We start from the raw sequence: 21,639 nt of genomic DNA, 5'->3' as shown, positions 1-21,639 counted from the left end.
AGGTACTCTGTGTTTAAAGGCATTTTTTGAGTGGAGAAAATACTATTTGGAGATTTGAGTTAAAAACTAATATTTAATTTTATAAGTCAGATATTTTTATGTCTAGATTTTTACTTAACTTTAACAATTCAACTTATTGTTGAATATTCTATTTATAATTCTAATAATTATTATAATTGTGAGTAATAGAATATTATGACTTAAGTCCCTATAAGTATTTTTAACCTTCTTTTCTAAGTTAAACATATTAAATTTCCTCGTAAGTCACTTTATATGAATAACAATAATAGATCTTTCCAACTTGCCCTCAGAGTATAGTGAGAAGAAATTAAAAAAAAATCTAAGTGAAGGAGGAGAAATGGAAATATGAAAAGATGGGGCTAGGGGCTAAGCAATCTCAGGTGCTAGGTGGATAAAAAAATAAAAGGACAGAACTAAATATCCAAGCCAAACTAAAAAAAAAAAGTCAAGATACCCAAACTTTAACAATCTAAACTTTACGTGGGCCTAGTATACTGGCAGGTGGAGGCAGGGTGCAAACTGGTGGTTGGAATACACACTGGAACAAGATGAAGGGAGGTCAACACTGGTGGTGAGATTGGTCCTGATTCATTGTATGTCTGGAACTCAATGGTGAAGACTTTGTAAATCATGATAGTTTCAATAAAATAATATTTTTTATGTGTATCACACCCAGCGACCTCAGGAGTTACTCCTGGCTCTGCACTCAAAGTCACTCCTGGCAGACTTCCAGGGATGCGGGGATTCAAAGCAGGGTTCATCCTATGTTGGCCGCATGCAAGGCAAAAATGTCTTACCACTGTGCTATAGTTCCGGACCCTAAAATAATATTTTTTTGGGGGGAGGGTTTGGGTCACACCAGGCAGAGCTCAGGGGTTATTCCTGGCTCTACACTCAGAAATCTTTCCTGGCAGGCTCAGAGAACCATATGGGATGCCGGGATTCGAACCATAGTCCTTCCACATGCAAGGCAAATGCCTTACCTTCATGCTCTCTCTCCAGCACCTAAAATAATCTTTTATATCTAAAATTATGATATTTTAAACTTTCTTATATATTCCAATACAATATTCTTCACATAATCCTAAATCTCAAGCCAAAATCAACTTCTTAAGGGTCAGAGAGATTTACAGTGGGTAGAGAACTTTTCTTGTTTGCAGTGGAACTGGACTCAACATGTATTTCCCCCATGAGCCATAAGCCCTAAACACCACCAGAGAGATTTTTGACCACAGATCCAGAGGGAAGTCTGGAGTACTACCAGTTACAGACTAAAATAAAATAAAATAAAATAAAATAAAATAAAATAAAGAATGAACATCATTAATCATCAGGGAGTTTCTAATTAAAGCAACAATAAGGTATCATCTCATGCCACAGGGACTGGCACACATAAAAAAGAATAAATACAAACAGTGTTGGTGGGGTTGTGGGGAGAAAGGAACTCTCATTCAATTCTTGTGGGAATACTGTCTAGTCCAGCCATTCTGGAAAACAATATGTATATTCTTTAAAAAAAAAAAAAAACTGGGCAATCAAGCTCCCATATAATCTAGCAATACCACTTTTAACTCAATTTACCTGGGGGCTGCAGGAGGCAAAGTCGGGGTGATCCTTGGGTGCAAAGTCAGTAGTAAGCCTTGAACATTGGGGTTGTGACCCAAACAACTAAAACAAAACAAAACAAAAAAAGATTCCTCTAGGGCAGGGCCACAAAATGTTGTATGGAGGCGCGGGCCGCGAGATTGAGACCCCTGCCTGCTCTCTGCGCTCCTATATTCATAGCAGAACTATTTACAATAGCCAGAATCAGAAAACAATCCAGATGCCCAAAAGCAGAAGAATGGCTAAAGAACCTAAGGTAATCTATACATTGGAATCTATGCAGATATCAGGAAAAATGAAGTCATGAAATTAGCCTATAAGTGGATGGATAAGAAGATTATTATGTTGAGTGAAATAAGTAAGAGAGATAAACACAGAATAGTCTCACTCATATGTGAAATTAAAAGAAAAGACAGTATACTAATAATACCCAGAGACTAAATATAGAGGAGGTTTGGAAGGACCAGCTTATGATATGAAGCTTATCACAAAGAGTGGCAAGTGCAGGTAAAGAAATAAAAACAAGAACATTACCATGACAATGATAGAGAGTAAATACAATGCCTGTCTTGAAGACAGGCAGGGGGTGGAGAAGGAAGAAATGGGGGCATTGGTGTCAAGAAAGAGGTGGGCATTTTATGGCTAAAGCCCTATTACAAACAAATTTGTAACTATTAAATGTTGCTTAAATAAAGAAATTACTTTAAAAGAAAAGAAAAAGAAATCAATAGGTCAATTTGTGATGATGAATTGTTATATGATTTTGACATATGTGAATAAAGAAATTAAAATAATCTATTATATAGAATAGAATGCCTATTCTCTTTTACATAAGTAAGTTTTCAACTCTGGCACTTGAAATAGACTGCATTTAATCTTTAAAAAAATGAACTTCATAGTACTTTAAAAGTAATTAAATAGTCTAATCTAGCCCTCCATGCAGACTTGAGTCTTACTGGGAATGGTCCTAACTTCAAATACATATACACATATATAACATATACATGTATATTTATATATTACATCTACTTAAGTTTGTATACACAATAATGGAATTTTGTACATTATTACATATTACAAAACATTTGCAAAAATACTTAAAATCATTATTCTAATATGATAAAAACACACATTTTGTTCAAAAATGTTTTGAGGGTTTTGCATTTAGTTGCAGTTATATATTCTGTAAAAAATTTTTTCTAGGAAATGTATTGCTGTAGCACCCAACTAGAATTCTAGTTTTTCATTTTGGTTTTGGGATTTGGAACCACATACAGCTGTATTCAGAGATTACGTCTGGAGGTGCTCAGGGCACCGCATGTGATGCTGAGTGTTGAAATGGTATCTACTGCATAGAAGATATGTCCCTTACCCTATAATTCTAAACAAATAGAAAAATTGTTCACAGGTGCAATCTATAGAATTTATGAAATGATTATATTTTCATGGGTGGATGTAAAGTTAAAACTCATTCCAAAGTTTCCATTTGAAATGCCCAGGAGAATAGTGATATTGAGAAAGTTGTGTGATTATCATCTGTTTAAAAGAATCAATGGGAGAAGGAACAGCTCAAAGTAAATCTCATGGGGTTTATTTAAAATCTGAATTAAAGAATGAGGTAGAGAAATGCATTTACATTAAATATATAATTTACATTATATATATAAATTACATTATAAATGATCTTTTATAAAACTCAGGCTCAAAGTGTATACATACACACGCTCTCTCTTTATTTTTTTTTAACAAAACTACATCTTATTTCAAAGATATTCCAAGGTTACATCTGAAAGCTTTCTCTCCTTTGCTGAAAAAGATTGACCTGAGAAAAACAATGTTTTGAAGTTTCTACCTACCTTTATTTTTTACAAGATATTTATTATGCAATCATTAAATTATACTTCTGAATAATTATTCATAGCATGAGAATGTTCTTCATGCTATGGTTTTGAATAAAAACACATGCAACACATGTTGTATCTGAAGCGCATACTCATTTTCCAGTAGTAACGCATACTTTATATATATAAGTGACAAATTTGTGACCAAATATAATTTCAGTCCTTTGATGAACTGATATTATTTTACTGACAAGTATATGACAATAATATATCAAAGAAATACAAACATATAATATTTCAATGTCCTTAAATCAATTCTGTAAGACAATGCACTTTGACCCATTTAGTACTTTTTCATGGGCTAGAAAGATAGCACAGAGGTTATGGCTCCTTCAGTGAAGCATTTTCCTGTTCAGTCTTTAGCACTGTATAAAGTCACCTAATCACTGATAGGATTCTTTCCTGAGCATAGTGCCAGAAGCCCTGAATACTGCCAGGTGTGGTTCAATAGCGAAATAGATTAAATAAACTTAACTGAAAAATAAATAAAATCTTTTATTTTAACTTTCCTAGAGATTGAAAGAGGGTCAATTATAAATTATTTTCTCAAATATTCACAGCAAAGAAAATGCTCTTTTATGTATTCCACTATTACTTAGGATTCTGTTTTTTACTTTCTTTTGATTTTTTTGGTCCACAGAAGGTAGTGCTATGAGCTTATTACTGGTTCTGCATGCAGAAATTACTCCTGGCAGTCTCAGGGAACCTCATAAGGGATATTGAGAATTGAACCCGGTCAGCCACGTTTAAGGCAAAATCCATACCCACTATGCTATCACCATTTTTAAGCCTAAATTACTGCCTTATTTACAGATCTCCTTTTTTTTGCTCTATTTTCATACTTTTATATTTTTAAATATTTATAATACTTTTACATTTAAATTTAAATATTTAATTTTGAAAATGTTTTCATACTTTAATCGTTGATTCTTAAAAATGTATTTTAGAAGTCCGAAAATAATAATCCTGAGTCTTCTAAAATTTTATCTTGTACTAGTCCTCCAACTTTCATTTTCAAGGAAGACACATCCTCAGTTTCTTTGATTAAATCTTTTCTATTTTAAAAGTGCCAGTGTCTTTTTATTTTCTGTTTGGGGGTCATAGTGCTACTTAGGACTTACTCCTGACTGTTCAGGGATTATTTCTGGATGGGTCGAAGAGCCACCTGTGGTACTGTGGATGGAACACAGGTTGGCTATATACAAGGCAAAGGCCCTCCTGCTGTACTTTCTCAATCTCAAAGTACAAAGTCTCTAAAGGGTCCAAAAAAAAAAAAAAAGAGTTAGCTTTAATTTTAGAAATATGTGGGGCCAAAAATTCACTGAGTCAAATGCTTCTTTGATGTATTTTTCATCTTTTTATTTTTAATTTTTAGCATAGTTTTGCTCTGAACAATACTAATTAGTTTAGTATAGTTTTTTTATTATCTCTTTTACTAAACTAGTAATAAGAGCAGAGTTGAACAAAGGGTGACCAAGCTTCAAGTGTTTTTTATTTTTTTGTTTTGTCTTGTTTTTTTTTTGTTTTTTTTTGTTTTGTTTTTTTTTTTTTGGTTTTTGGGCCACACCCAGTAACGCTCAGGGGTTACTCCTGGCTATGTGCTCAGAAGTTGCTCCTGGCTTGGGGGACCATATGGGACACCGGGGGATCAAACCGCGGTCCATCCAAGGCTAGTGCAGGCAAGGCAGGCACCTTACCTTTAGCGCCACCGCCCGGCCCCTTGTCTTGTTTTTTTTTTTTTTTTTTTTTTTTTTTTTGGTTTTTGGGCCACACCCTGTGACGCTCAGGGGTTACTCCTGGCTATGCACTCAGAAGTTGCTCCTGGCTTCTTGGGGGACCATATGGGAGCCGGGGGATCAAACCGCGGTCTGTCCTAGGCTAGTGCAGGCAAGGCAGGCACCTTACCTCCAGCGCCACCACCCGGCCCCTTGTCTTGTTTTTTTAATGTCTCTGAATTGTAACCACTTCAAGAATCTTGGGAAGGTATAGGATTCTGGGGATTCTTTGGGGACTGGTTAATATTAAATTAATTCATTACAAAAACTTTTCTTATGGTAATTTAAAGTTATATGAATAAAATACTTTGAACAGTGACTAAAACTAAAACAGAGACCAAGATATTTCATAAAGATTAGCTATTAGATATGCTGATTTATGTAGATAGCATAAGTCTCAAGAGTATGGAGCAGGCAATTAAAGTACTGAAACATTAATTCCTATTGCTTCCGTCTTAGGAGTAAATGGACCAGGTTCTATGGACAGTTACTCTGTGTTCAATATAGGACTTTCACATATCATCTAATTAGTGTCGGCGAATAGTGATAAATCATCTTCTCATTTACATAAAGCTAATTGGAGTTGTATGTTACTTAGAGTGCACATTTACTGTTTTTTAAATTGTAAGTATGACTCATTCTACACCGCTCTGAATTCATTAATAAAGGTAAGTGCAGGATTCAATGGTTAATGGGTCTGTATGAGTTATGTATTTTATTAATTTCAAGTCTAGATTCCCAGGTTACATTCCTAGAAATTACTTTCCAATAAAGATGTTGGCAAAAGAGAAACAGTAATTTTTCAGTAAAGAGTGAGTTTGTTAAAAGATTATTCTTTTCTCATTGTGTGTTTATTCTTTTTTAAATAGTATTCTTAAAGTTAAGCACCATAATTTTCAATAGTGTTGATGGCAGGTTCTTAAGCATACTATGTTCCAGCACTATACCTTCTACCAGTGTTCATTCCCCAACCTATCCTATTTCCTTCTTTCTATATCTCCCTGCTTTAGTAAACTCACTTCCTTTGACCATGAATAGATGCAGACACACACACACACACACACACACACACACAGCAAATGAGTTCAATGATAAAAAGATACTACACAATGACTAAATAGGGCTTAATATATTCAAGAATGTTTAATATTCTCAAGTTAACTGATTTGTATATATTCCTTTTTTGGTGGTTCCATGTCCAATCCAAAGATGCATAATGTAAAATAGAAGCTTTCATATTCATCAAGTCATTTATTCAGTAGAAATGCGTTGATCACTAGTTCACTTGTATAGCAATGGGGTTTTATATATGTATATGAAACATGGTTCCTGTCTTCAAGTAGTTTAGAGTAGATTCAATTTAGAACTAAATAGGCTGGAGAGGCCAGAGCAGTGGTGCAGAGCATAAGGCATCTGCCTTATGCGTGTTAGCCTAGGATGGACCGCAGTTCAATCCCCTGACGATTTCTGAGCGTATAGCCAGGAGTAACCCCTGAGCTTCACCAGGTGTGACCCAAAAAACAAAAGCAAAAACAAAAACAAAAAAAGAACTAAATAGCTGGATAGAGTACAGGGTAACGTGCTTTTCTTGCACACAAATAACTCCATTTCTCTCTGAGCATCATCCGAAGCACTCCAGGAATAATCTTTGAGTAGTCAGGAATAAAACCTAAGCACACCTGGATATTACCCCAAAACTACCACCACCAACAGTAACAAAAATATCTATCAAGACTAGAGTAAAAAACTCAGTGAGTCAAAAACTATAAAGTCATGAGTAAAATGAGTAAAAAAAATCTGAATGTATAGACCTCATCCTTCAAAATGTGTACTTGATTTAAAAGCAATAAATCATCAATAGCAGGCATACAGCAACACAATTCCCACCTCCAAGTAAAATGCTTATTAATGAAGAGAGTCTAGTATAGTGACCTACAACTTAGGAGAACTCTATGTCAGAACAGAAAAATCACAACAGATCATATCTAAAATTAAAATTAGTAAAAGAACTGGACATCTTGGGAAACTAGTGTCAAGCTGTTCTACACTATGGGTTACTTAAGCCTCTAACTGATTTCTCTGCTTCAGCTTTTGATCCCCCGTAAGACAATATTTGTAAAACTAATATCAGCTAGTGAGTAGAACAAAACTTTGCACATATGCTCTCAAAACTTTTTCTATAGAGTTTAACAGTAGTTCAATGGGCTATCTCAATGGGTATGCTTTGCATGTGGGACATTCTGAAAACACATGGTTCCCCTTAAATAGGGAACAACCCTTAAGCAATTCAATGTCTGAAATTTTTAATTCCAAAAATTAAAAATATTTTATACAATGTAACATTAGTGTCATTATTTTATAATGTGGAAGCTAAATTTTTTTGGGGGGGCCACACCTGGTGACACTTAGGGGTTACTCCTGGCTATGCACTCAGAAATTTCTTCTGGCTTGGGGGTCCATAAAGGACACAGGGGATTGAACCCAGGTCTGTCTTGGGTCAGCTACGTGCTGGCTGCTATGCTATCTCACCAGCCCCAAGGAAGCTAAATTTTAAGGAACAAAAATAACTCACTTAATATCATATCATTATTAAGTGCCTAAGAAGCAAAGTTTTCAGTCACCTGAACTCTTAAACAACCTTCAAAAATACAGTATGTATGTTTTATATAACCTTAACAGTCTTGGTTTCTCTCTAACAAATAATGATAAGAGTCAGAGTATAAGATTTATTCCACACTCTACATCGATTCATGCAAGGGTATTTAATGAACATTTATTATGTGCCAAGCACTGACCTACTTATTATAAATGGAGAGTAGAAATAAAACAGACAAAATTTTCTACACTTAGAAAATTTATATTTTTCCTGTTATTGTTGGAAGATAGAAAAAAATGTTTAAAGTAAAATACATATTGTATAATGATGAATGCTAAGAAGAGAACTACATAGTGGAAGTATTACTGTGAGAGGGAGCTAAAGTTACAGTTTTATAAGTAGAATGGACTATAAAAACTCTCATTTACAAGATGATGTCTAAGTAAAGACTTAACAAATGTGCAAAAAATAAACATGTTATTAAAAACAACAGAATTGTCAAAGTCCCTAAGTTCTGGCACTTTAAAGAATCTCTAAGAAGGCACTGAGGTTCACAAGTGAAATGTGAAGTGAATGTCTAAGTAAGCAGGTAAGGTAGAGCTTTGGAGTAAGTTGGTTTTTTTTTTTTTTCTTTTAGAGAAAGGGGAAATTACCAGTGTTTTGAGTTCTGAGCAATGACATAATTCAAATTTAACAAGGTTCACTCAGTAATTTTTTAAGTACTTAATTCCTTTTCTCAGAGTTGGAATGCAGACAATTAAAAAACAAAAGCAATATAACAATTTAAGAAAAATGCAAGTGATGTCATTAGGCATTATTAGAGTTAGTTTCATGAATGATGGCAACATTTCACTCATTAATTCAAAGTAGGAAAAAATTAGGGAATTAGTTCAGCTAGAATTTGCTTCATATTAAGGTAGATACAATATCTCTAATGTCTCTTAAATAATGGAAAGAAGTTAAAGAACTATGGTCATACAAAGTATTCCTATTACAAGAAATAATGTTAACAGTTGCTCAAACGAGGATTAGGTGAGGTGTTTGGAAAAAAGCAAGTTCACTCAAGTGGTATGAAAATGATGAATGTCTAAATACTAGGATACTTAGTCAATCAATGGACTGTTTTAGTTTGAATTATTGATTCTCCACAACTTAATTCTATAGCCTAACTCTGCAGATCAAAGAGTATGTGAATAATGGTGCAAGTAGCTTGTGATGAATAAAGTTAGCATTCAAGAACAAACCTATAACACTTCAAAATCTATGGCTTTGTTTTTTAATTTATGTCAAAATAATTTAAAAAGTGTTAGCAAACACATCCAGAAAGTTAAATATTAAGGTGAAAACTAGGACTTAGTTTATGTAATCATGTAACAAATATTTGTGGAGAACCTACTGTATACTTGAGAATGTTTTTGATGCTTATAATCTATAGTTGAATAAAATCAATTGGAATCTTGGATTATAAAAGGTATAATATGTGGCAATAATAGCAATAGTGGAAGGACAATGGATACTATATTTCAATATACTTGTTATTAATTATAGTATTTTTAAAATTTGTTTCATTTAGAACTTAATATGATATCTATAAAGACAACATTTAAATTCACTGTTTTTAAATTTTTTGGTTTGGGTTTTTTTGTTTTGTTTTGTTTTGTTTTCGGGCCACACCCAGCAGCACTCAGGGCTTACTCCTGGCTCTGCATTCAGAAATTGCTTCTGACAGGCACCATGAAGCATATGGGATACTGGGGATCGAGCCTGGGTCCATTCTGAGTTTGCAGTATTCAAGGCAGATGCTCTTGCTACTGTGCTATCACTTTGGACTCCTGTTTTTTTTTAATATTTTATACAGTCATCATGCAATTTAAAAATTATTCATGATTGGCATCACATTAAGCATGCAATATTTCAATACAAGCCCTTCAACAATGTTAGTTCCCACCATGCATGTCTTCCCCTCCCATCCTCATTTGCCTCCTACCAGTCTACTTGTAGAAGAGGAGCATATATATATATATATATATGTGTGTGTGTGTGTGTGTGTGTGTGTGTGTGTGTGTATAATACTTTTTCACAGTGTTTTATAACTGATAATATTTCATAAAGACAATTCTGAAGTTTATTTAGTTGACTTAACTTCATCAATATAAGCAAGTTTATTACTTAAAAAGTGTATTACTTACTAATTACTTAAAAATATCTAAGAATATTTTCTATAAATTGATTAGGTACTGGATTGCAAGATCACTTTTACAATATTTACATGTCCTACTGCACATAAGACTATTATTATCAGGATCTAGAGTGATAATACAGCAAGTAGGATGCTTGCCTTACAAGTGACTGTGTGTCTGTGATCAGATATGGGTATGTGTTTAATAGGAGAATGAAAGGAGATAAATAAGGAGAGGAAGAACTGTAATTTATTTAGGAAAGCAAAAGACATTATCTTGATGTAAGTTATCATGGCCAATATTATTACTTTCAGAAATAGATACACTAAAATTATATCATATCTGGTCCAATAAGCTTCCTGTTTACCTGTTTACAAAGAGGTTCTTTGGCAAGAGTGAGGCAGGGATTATACTTTACCCTATAGTTCTCAGGCATTTATTTCTGGTTTTGTGCTCAATAGTCACTCTTGGTATTTTCAGGATATCACATGTAGTGTCAAGAACTAAATCAAGGTGAGTAGCATACAAGGAAAGTGTCTAAACCCCAGAATGATATACCTCTTCAGCCCCCAAAGAGATAATATTATATAACATGCAATTTAACATGAAAGAGGAATGATTTAGATATGATTGCATTGCTCCTATTTTGTGTAAGCAGATTCATATGAACTAAATCATTACAAAGTGAAAAGGTAGCTTGAAGGCATTGGATAAGAACTCAAAGGCTGGATCATTTGTCCTGTATGCTTGATGCACTGAGTTCAATTCCTGTCACCACACATTATCCCAGCTCCCCACCCTCAGCAATACTACATGACACCCTTATGGCACCTGAGCACTGCTGGAAAACCCAGGTAGCAATCAGAACTATTGACCAAAGTAGCATTTCACAGCCAAGACAAGTATAGAACTGTTAGGTATGAACAGCCAAGCCAAATGGTGTGAGAGGGGTCCATGTGCCCCGGACCACCATCTAAAATCTCCCTCACACCATAAAATAACTAAATGTAGATCACTATGATAGGGCCAGAGTGGTAGCACAGTAGTAGGGCATTTCCCTTGCACAGGGCTGACCCAGGACTGATGCGAATTCGATTCCTGACATCCCATATGATCCCCAGAACCAGGAGCAATTTCTGAGTGCAGAGCCCTATTAGTTTGGCTCAAAAAACAACAACAACAAAAATTAGATCTCTATGATATAAATGTCCCTGAAAACTAAGCAAATGAAGGCTAATTAGAAAGCACAGACCATACATAAAACATCATGATTAAAAGTTTTAGTTTTTTCCCTTTTGTAGAGAGACTACTTTTTAGAAATAAGTGACAAAGTTGTACAATTTCTAACATCAGATTATGAGGTTGACTGACTCAGTTTCAGAGCTCCCTTTTACTCAGTTTTTTGTTCAGACTTGCAAGACCTCATACTCCATTTATTCTAAATTATATGTAACCATTCAGCATGGCCTGCTGCATGCCACCATGCTTTTGTTGTTTCCTCTGCTAGGAGTGCATTCCTCCCTTCAGGCTGCTTGACAAAATTCCATATACTACCAGATTCAATTTAGTAGTGACTTCCCAATAGAACGTTTCTTAACCAGTCATTATAAAATCCATTGCTTGGTTTTGGTTTGCTCCTATAATTATTGTAAAGATGCTTTTTATTAGTCCTGTAATATATCTGTCATTTTCAAGGCCATAAGCTTCTTGAAAGAAAAGTCTTGTTTCTTTTTATTTTAGTTTTTCAGATTTCTACACAGGGGATAGATTAAATCATAATTGTTATTCAAAAATTGGTGAGAAAGGAATAATGTGTGATCTATTATAGTTGTCTGGTATCTGTAAATATATTTATGTACATATACATTTTTCAGTTTGATACCTTGATAGTTATATAAAATGAAATACGTTGGTCTATTTTTATATTATAATATAATTATATATTTATAAATATATTAAAATTATGTTGATAGTTACATAAAAAGATTAAGTATATGATACATAAGATAGAAAAAATAGAAATTTTTTGGTTGTATAAAATGAAAAAACTAATTAACAAAATAACCAGTTTATAAAAAATTGTGATCTCAGTGACAGTCTATGCAAGAAAATTTGCTGTTTTTATCTTTTAAATGTTAACTACCTTAAAGTTTTTATTAGTGTCACATTAATATGATATTATTCATTGCAACACATGATTAAAAAAGTTTGCCAGAGGCAAGTAATTAATTCTGAATACAATGGAAATAAAAAAAAACTCAAAGAATATAACCAAAAATAGAAGAAAAAAGAATAGGTAGGAATTTTCCTCCAAATTGGATAAAAAAAAAACTCAATAACCAACTGAAATGCAAACTTTTTTTAAAATACTATCAGTTTATGAAATCTGCAATAAAGTTTTAGAATTACTGAAAGAGCACATGCAGAATTAACACTGATGTATTAAATCTCAAAGCAAGATCATGTTGTCTCTGATAATGTACTTGAGTTGAATTTCTATTGATTAATGTATCCAAATGTATCTAAAGTGACTGTATCTCAGTACAGATTTAAAAGTGTTCAAAAATTATTATCCAAAACTCATCTGTTTTAATTGTGATATGAAAGTCTCATTTCTTTGTTTATAAATTTAAATTAAAAATTTAATCTAAACCCAGAAAGATTACTTAAAATTTGTAGTGAAAAGTGAAAAAGGAATTTTCAAAGCATGTACCAAAGAACTTTTGATTCCGTTTTCTTGATTTCTGGAATACAACAATGAACTAACAAAAGTATTATTTCTTTTTTTTTTTTTTTTTTTTTTTTTTTTTGGGCCACACCTGGTAACGCTCAGGGGTTACTCCTGGCTATGAGCTCAGAAGTTGCTCCTGGCTTGGGGGACCATATGGGACGCCGGGGATCGAACCGCGGTCCATTCAAGGCTAGCGCAGGTAAGGCAGGCACCTTACCTCTTGCGCCACCGCCCGGCCCCAAGTATTATTTCTTAATCTTAGTTATTTTATTCTTAGTTATGGGTTTTCTCTGTAAACATTTTCTTCTTTGGAGAAAACATTTCTAATTCATTGAACATATAAAATAATGTGTGCCATACTCATAATTTAGAATAGGAAATGATCATGTAGAAATTTGTGTAAACTTAGGTATACTTGATATTTTTAAATATATACATATTATCTTCTTTATGATATCCATCAGACTCATACAGAAAAATGATTGCTGAATTTTATCTCTAAAGTAGTAAAAAGTAAATTCTACAGAACTCTAGAAAATGAACACAATATGCTTCTATGCTGTGATTGAAAAGATACCAGCCATCAAAACAAAAATACTACCTGTTTAAAACTGTTAATAGAAATTAAGTGAGCAATCGAGAGTTCTTTGATAAACTTGTAAACAGAACACACAATTTAACTCTAGCATTCCCCAATAAAATAAAACAAAGCATTTCAATTAGACTCTTAAAAAGACTTTATATTTTTGCAGTTTGTCTTAACTGACTACTTTTATTTCCCTCCTAGAATTGTTTTTTTTTTTTTTTTTTTTTTATTCTGAAAAGGCATTCACTTTCCTTTCAGATTTCTTCAATAAGAAATACAAGTTCAAAATGCTTCCAGGAGGCTATGATTCACTTAACTTATGCGTCTGGAATTTCACAGCTGATCTCAGACTTATTGCTGAATGAACAGTGTCATAAAAACCTCTCCAATAATAATGCAGTCCTTCCTGTCAAGGGGGAATCTCCAAAACTTGGGCTCAACTTTGGAGACTCATTAGCTACAGAAAGGGAATGACCGGGAGGTGACAAAGATTGGTGGGCAATACCCACATAACTGAAGACAGCAGCCCACCCAGAGCTGAGGATTTGCATGATAAACATCACCAATTTCCACTTATATTGTTTATATGAACAGTATCTACACGTATCCCACAAATCACATCCAATGCATGATAGCCTCTAAGTTTGAACCTTGGCTCTTAAATTAAGTTAAAGGAATGCAGAAAATGTCCAGCACTTTTTTTAAAGACAGACTTTAAATACTAATCTAAAGCATGTTCTGTGGCTTTTTATCGTCTCGGATTTCTTAGTTCTGGCCTACCTGAATAATCTTTATCTTTTCCTCACCCTCCCACCCCCCAAGACTCCCCAGTGTGAGCGTGAATCTGAATTACAAACAGTTAAACCTGAAGGTCACTTCACAGCCACGTTCCAACATGCTCCCCCAGCGAGGCTGCAAGGCAATAATAAAACAAAGCCCTTGCAACCACCTGTAATAATCTGCCTGCTCAACCAGCAATCCGAAAAGTCCTGAAGCTACAAGGTAGACATTTTCTGCAGCTGTTTTAACATGTATATTGTGCTCAGTTGCCGGCTGCCTCCTCTTACCTTCACATTAGTCCGGAGTGCACAGTAGCATGCAAAGAACATCGCAGTAAATAAGGAGCATATGGACCAGTTTTCAGCTTCTCAGCACAGCGCACGATCCTGGGCATGTGCTACTAAGGAGCATCCGTTCCCTCTGTCAGTTTGAAAATGCATTGATCTCTGTTTTCTCTGACTACACAACGACATGTCTTGAAGGCACTGAATGAAAGCTCCAAATCTCTTCGCTGGCTATATATATCATTGTGCCCAGTAATTTCAATTAGATGAGAATTCAGCATCTGAAAGTTAAGACTTCAGTTGCTTTTCCTTCTAGCATTTTAAATCACTGGGTTAAAAAAAAAAAGGGAGGGAGGGGGAATGAGCTCACCCAGGAAGAAGGGGGAAGGTGAAAATTGAAATTTAACCAATGAGTTACTTATATTTCTGGAGAGCCCTGATATTATCCTATTAGATACTTTACAATGGGATTGCATTGGGCAGGCTGTAAATGAAAAGGAAGCCCTTTCCCTTTGGAGGTTTAATATGGGCTCTCTGCACTGTATTCCAAGCTATTCTGATGCAACACCCTGTTTGGCAAATACTACAAATCACTGCAAACACATTTCATTCTGTTTCTCTCTATGGAACAGAACGGAGACGAGAGAATCACTCTCATAAAGTCCCCTAAAATGTAAGCTGGGCTCCCCTGCGGTGATCTGTGATTAAATGGTTCAAAGTACCTCCTCTTACTTCCCTGTCCTACATTATCAGTTACATCTTACAGGAATAGCTAAAGTTGATATGACGGGTAGCAGAACAGTACATCTAATTTTCCAAAACTAAGCTTTATTGGTCAGAGGCAATCAATTATAAAAAATGGAACTGGAATAAAGACAGAAGATTCCAGGAGATAACCACATATTCAGTAGTTACAGCTGCTGAATGTAATGAGTCTGGCTCTGGAAGAGAAAAAGCGAGAGAGCAAAATAAAAAGCTTCTGCCCCCATGAATCCATAAGAGGAAAAAAAAAATCCATCGTCAGATCCACTGTCTATTGTCACTCCTGGCAGGCACCGGATGCTGCAAATTAACTCAATTTTTACTGAACCAAAAGGACAAAGTCCAATTTAAGGTTCTCAACTCTTATTTCAGCCCTAGGAAGTCCTACGCTCAGAATTCTAAGGCTAGCTGGCAAAATGCAAGCAGAAATGATCAGTTCCCACTGCAGCAAAAATAGTAGGAGGAAAAGAGCGGCTCTGTCTTTGCAACGACGTTCCCCCTCAGCTTACAGCAACAGGGAAGATCGGAATAACTTAGAAAAGCTGCAGTGACTTCTATGATTTTTTTCTTTCAAATGTTTTCCATAAGCCACCTCCCCGTTGGAGCCTGCAGTGGTGCTGAGGCTCTTAGCCACTGGGCATTACATCTGGGTAATGAGGTAGGGCAGTTTAAGGAGGAATGAAAGGTATTTAAGAGAGAAATAAAGAATACACACAAAAAAAGGAAACGCAAGGTTTTCTATTTCCCTTTTAATGACAAAACAAGCATTGGGAAAGTGTCGTCAGTTCTGACTAAATGCTATTTTGGGCTGTCATTGTTTGTGCCTTTTTTTAGGAGGATAAAGGCAATCTTGTCTTAAACTGGAGATTCTTTAGCAATGTAAAATAAGGCAGACACTTGACTTGATTCTTTTTTATTCTTTCTGTCATAGAAGTCTTGATAATTACAAACTGGAAGAACTTGCTGCACCACCAGAGATTTCTAGCACAGAAAAATATCTACATGGATGTACAGCTCTCAACCTTTCACAACTTTCCATTAATGATTTTAAGTGCAGAACCAAGTATTTCAGTTAAAATACTTTCCTCCCCTGAGGTCATAGCAGGTCATGTTTCCTGAAGCTCTTCCCAATAAGTGAACCTAAACATAGCAACTCAGTGTCATGAGACTACATACAACAATTTTTCAAATGTCATTCTCCATTAGGGATCAAAGAATTTTTAAAAATCAATTTTACAACTTGTGATAATGTTTTCATTAGGAATACGAGAAAAAAATCAAGTGTTTCTTCTTATTATGCTTTTAATATGATTTAATTATGACTGTAAGACCCTAAGATTTTCATTTGGATGATCCTGGAGAGACAGAGAAAAAATAAAAGCTGATAAATTTTACATATTTCAAAATGATTCTCAAGCACACTAAATAAAAATTATATTAGCAGAGCAAAACAACATTCAGGTTTACATATGGAGGCAAATATGGAGGCATTCAGATGTGGTGTTAATGTGGATATATTAATATGTATATAGTGTGAATATTATAAAGAGAATTTCAGATATGCATATCTACTTAAAACTCCTACATACATTTTATATCATTCCTATACTGACATATATTGTACCAAAATGCAATTTTCCTGTGCATGAGAAAAGCTGATTTATTAATTTCACTATGTAGAGGCAGAGAGCCTTAATTACAATGACAATGTCCCACAAATGTTTTATCTATTTTAGGTAAAAGGAGGTGTGCCTACTAAAGAACAGTATTTGTTATGGTTCAAGAAAATTACAAATGGTTACATCAAGTTGGAGGCAATAAAGTAAATCTAGGCTCTAAAACTCACAAGAGATAAGTATTGGAAAAATCACTTAGTTAGAGAAATAACAACATTGTGAACTATCCTAACAATGAGAATATATGAGGGAAATAGAATGCCTGTCTAGAGTACAGGTGGAGGTGGGGAGGGGAGGAGGGATATTTGGGACATTGGTGATGGGAATGTTGCACTGGTGATGGGGGGGGGTGTCATCTTATATGACTGAAACCCAACCACAGTCATGTTTGTAACCAAGGTGTTTAAATAAAAATATTAAAAAAATTACTTTCCTATCTGATCCTTAATTTTGCCATTGGATAGTAAAGATATAGAAATAAATAGTAAATAGATATAGAAGTAGATAGTAAAGAAGTGGGATAATATTTGACTCAGTGTCATTAAGACTAAAGGTGAATAACATCAGATTAGTCTAGATGATTAAAAATTTGAAATAAAGAAGATTGAAATCATAAGTATATTACAAAAAAGACAGGTTTTATATATCAAAATGCAAAACTTTGAAGTCATGTAAGTTAAAACAAACAATTGTGACTATGTAGAGTATAAAAATTCTACTTGGTCAAATGCAATGACAAACTGGGAAAATAGATGCAATATATTGACTGAAAATTTCTTTAAACTATTAAGAAAATTAATAAATCATTAAAAAATAAAAATGACAGAATATAAATGACAATTCACAAAAAGAACCACAAATATGTAAAAATGTTCAACTTCACTTTAACTTTAGGAAAGTTTAAAAACATAAACAAATATATCCACTATTTTTTTTTGTTTTGTTTTGGGGCCACACTGGGCAGCACTCAGGGGTTACTCCTGGCTCCGCACTCAGAAGTAGCTCCTGGCAGGCTCAGGGGACCATATAAGATAACAGGGATCAAACTAAGATTTGTCCCAGGTCAGCTGCATGCAAGACAAACACATTAACATTGTGCTATTACTCCAGCCCCATATATAACTTTTACAAATATATTCTACCCATTGTATGTATTAACTAGTTTAAAAATTATAAAGGGGGCCAGAGCATAGTATGGGGATAGGACACATGTCTTGTATGACTGACTTGGTGTCTATCCCTAGCACTACATATGGTCCTCAGAGCCCTTCAGGAGTGGTCTCTGAGTACAGAACCAAGAGTAAGACCTAAGCATTAAAATAAACGGACAAAGAGAAAAAATAATTTTTGTTATTTCTTTAGGTTTGGGGATTATATTTGGCTTTCTTTAGAACTGACTCCTGAATCTTCACTCAGAGGTCACACTAGCACAGCTCAGGAGACTAGATCAAATGCCAAGATAAACCCAGGTCAGCCACATGTAAGAAAAGCACCTTACCAGCTTAATCATTTGTACTGTTTCTAGCCCCTAAACAAATCCCCCCATATATCAATTATTTTAAATGGCACATTTTCTATGTAGTAATTCAACTTTTATTAATCATTAATATTTATATATTAATTCATGTATTAATCATTAATATTCATATAAAAAGCAATTGTTACAATAATTTTATACACAAAAGTAATCATTGGTGGGGGGTGTCTTTTAAAAAGTAAATTTTTTCTACTTTAGAATACTATAAATCATAAAGAATAGAGTACATGTGCATATTCTTACATCAAAAGTATATGTTATGATGTTAGCTATGTAAACATCTTGTTTAAGAGTTTCCATAGCATATGCCATATTGTGTGCATATTTATAAATACCTGTGGTAGGGTGGATGCTTAAATTTTTTTTATTTGGGAGGGGTTTGGGCCACATCCAGCAGTGCTCAGGGGTTACTCCTGGCACTGCCCTCAGAAATAGTTCCTGGCTCAGGGGACCATATGAGATGCTGGGGATCAAAACCACATCTGTCCTGGGTCAGCCATGTGCAAGGCAAATGTCCTACCACTGTACTACCACTCTGGCTTCTGCTCGGGTACTTAAAATTTTAATAGATTTAATCATTAAAGATGATGTAGGGTACCTATTTCAAGACCCCTCCCAGGAATGGGCCGGGTCTTGTAGGTAAGGTCACACCTATTATCCGGTTCCCAAGACCCCTCCCAGAAATGGGTGGGTCTCAGATAGGTACCCTACATAAAGACAAAATCTTTTCATTTTGCATTCTCTATCTATTTGTGGCCTTCCCCACAAGGAACTAATTATCCCACTGTTCCCTTTCAGTAAATGAGAGAAACAAAGATATTGGAAAGGATAAAAGACTAGAAATTAGAAGGATTCTGCCTATTATTGCATTCAATAAGCAGAGATCAGTGAATCATGTGACTTGAGAAATGGTATCTACACACTATTAAATTGGCCTCAGAGTAAATTTATACTGGACATTTTAAGTGAAGATCTTTCTGTAATATTTATACTTCTAGTGAACAATGTATTTTTCTTAAAAGCACTAAGATCAGCTCATATACATATGATCAGTTCTGTTATGGCAAAGGAAACCAAATCATATAATTATACGAATGGGGTTAGTAAAACCTCAGAGCTCTATGCGAAAAATAAAAAGAAGAGGAAAAGGAAAGAAAAAAAGTAATTGAGTAATCATATACATAATAGTTAATTCAAAATTATTAAAGAATATAGGTGGATCTTAATAGTAGAATGGCATCAGATAAACAAATTAAATAAATCTAATTAGATGAGATTAAAAAGTATTTGCACAGAAAAACAAACTACCACAAAAACAAAAAGATTATTTAGAACTACAGAATACATTTGCATGTCATATACTTAACAAAGGGTTAATGTACAAAATACACAGTAACTCATACAACAAAACCATAAAAAAAAACAAGTAATACAGAAAAAAAGGGGGGGGAGGATAGAAGATGTGAATAAACACTTCTTCAAAGAAGGCATACAGATGGCCCACAGACATGAAAAAAAGCTTTAGCTTTCCTTATTTTAGGGATATGCAAATTGAAAATATAATGAGATAGAATCTCATGCCTTTGAGAATAGTCTATATAAAAAAGATTGGAATCAGAAGTATCAGAAGTGTCAGTAATGATGTGGATAAAATGATGCTCTAGTTATATTGTTGGTGAGAATATAAATTGATCTGGCCTCTATGGGAAATAATGAGATTTCTTACACAAATAAAAGACATTTTATATTATCTAGCAAAATCCTAAGCATTTATACTATGGGAATGAGAACACTGAATGTACAGGAAATTTGAACCTCTTGTTCATAGCAGCAAAGTTCATCTAACACAAAAAAATGGATCCAACAAAATGTCCATCAAGAGCTGATGAAGCTGTGGAATACTGTACACATTGGAATATGCTGCATATAAAAAAATGAAACTGCCTTTTGGGAAAAAATGGATGTGTCCTGAGGTAATTAGACCAAGTAAATAATCAGTAAGGTCATTTCACTCATAGATGGATATAAGTAATACAAAATAAAACCTAGTAAAAATAAAGTGAATTCATTTCTAACTTCAAGCACCCTGCTTTCCATAGTCCCTTCTTATCCTGCATGACTTAATCCCAACATAGTGTTCACCTTACCCCATAGGAAAAAGAGTATAAAAAGAGATAATGTCCCACTTTTTTTTTTCAAGCTTCCTACCTAAGGACAAGTTGTGTTCTAGCTTCCCTACCTTTCGTTTCTTAAGACAGTTTCTTCTGAATTCAGACATCTATTCTTCAGTTCTCTACCTCCAATCTTACCTATCTGAAGACAAGAACCTGAGTGCTATACTGCCAGCACTTCAGAGGGCCAAGCACTGAATCACTATACCTGCACGGATAATACCAAGAGTGACCCTGGGGCCATGAACACTGCTAGGGATTCCCCCTAAAAAGATAATGAAATATGGTTACAAAAGAAACTTGAATCTAGTTGATTTTTACCTCTAACTTTCAAATAGCCAATTATTTAATGTATCATACCCTGAGATGTGACCTGATAGATTAATGCATGATGAGGAGCTAATCAAGAATCTCAAACATGCTAAACCTGTACACCAACCTTCTGGGTCCTAATCTTTTTATTTTATTCTTCACAATGAAAATTGCTATAGTCTGAATGTCTGTTTAATTTCCAGAGCCAAATGTTGCAACTGTATGCTAAACGTGAAGGCATTCAAAGTCTTATTTTATAAGTGTCATTAATAAACTCACTTACACAATTCTAGAAAAATTCATGACCCCTTTTATCATGAAAAGACAGTAATAATATGTCCATAAAATTAAACAGGGTTTTTATATATTCATTTATATATCTATTTTTATATATCCATATAATTTCTTAGCCCTCAACAAGTGCCAAGTCTTTAGCAATTGATCTTGTACGTCTGACTCTGGACTCATGAGAAATAAATTTGTGTTGTTAGAAGTCATGCAGACTATTCATTTTGTTAGAGTAACCAGAATGAACTAACATATGTGTAATATTTTTGGAATATAAAATAATTTTGTAATTTTTAATATATTGATGTGATATGCAATTATAATTTACCAAAAATTAAATTTAGGGGAAAAAATCTTAGATTTTATAAAAGTTTATATATTTTTGTTTTGGGGGGGTCATATATGTAAGTGCTTAAGAGTTACTTCTGGTTCTA

The 21,639-nt window shown here is 34.2% G+C and overlaps 1 protein-coding gene across 5 annotated transcripts in view; it reads right to left on the bottom strand.

Moving 5' to 3' along the window:
• The window catches only part of DLG2 (discs large MAGUK scaffold protein 2), a 2,242,830-nt gene that overhangs the window by 1,457,237 nt on the left and 763,954 nt on the right, over nucleotides 1-21,639 (bottom strand). For 2 of the 5 annotated variants that reach the window (XM_049780026.1, XM_049780027.1), the window contains exon 1: nucleotides 14,463-14,670. The exons of the other annotated variants lie outside the window; for them this stretch is intronic. In XM_049780026.1, coding sequence (XP_049635983.1) covers nucleotides 14,463-14,504 — 42 coding nt within the window. In that variant the 5' untranslated portion in view covers nucleotides 14,505-14,670. Of the gene's footprint in view, nucleotides 1-14,462; nucleotides 14,671-21,639 lie in introns of those variants that run through there. 5 annotated transcript variants of the gene reach the window in all.

This window comes from Suncus etruscus, chromosome 9 (assembly GCF_024139225.1).
Source record: "Suncus etruscus isolate mSunEtr1 chromosome 9, mSunEtr1.pri.cur, whole genome shotgun sequence".
NCBI classification, from domain to species: domain Eukaryota; kingdom Metazoa; phylum Chordata; class Mammalia; order Eulipotyphla; family Soricidae; genus Suncus; species Suncus etruscus.
The sequence above is the reverse complement of the archived record's forward strand: the minus strand, read 5'-3'. Positions and strand labels throughout refer to the sequence as shown.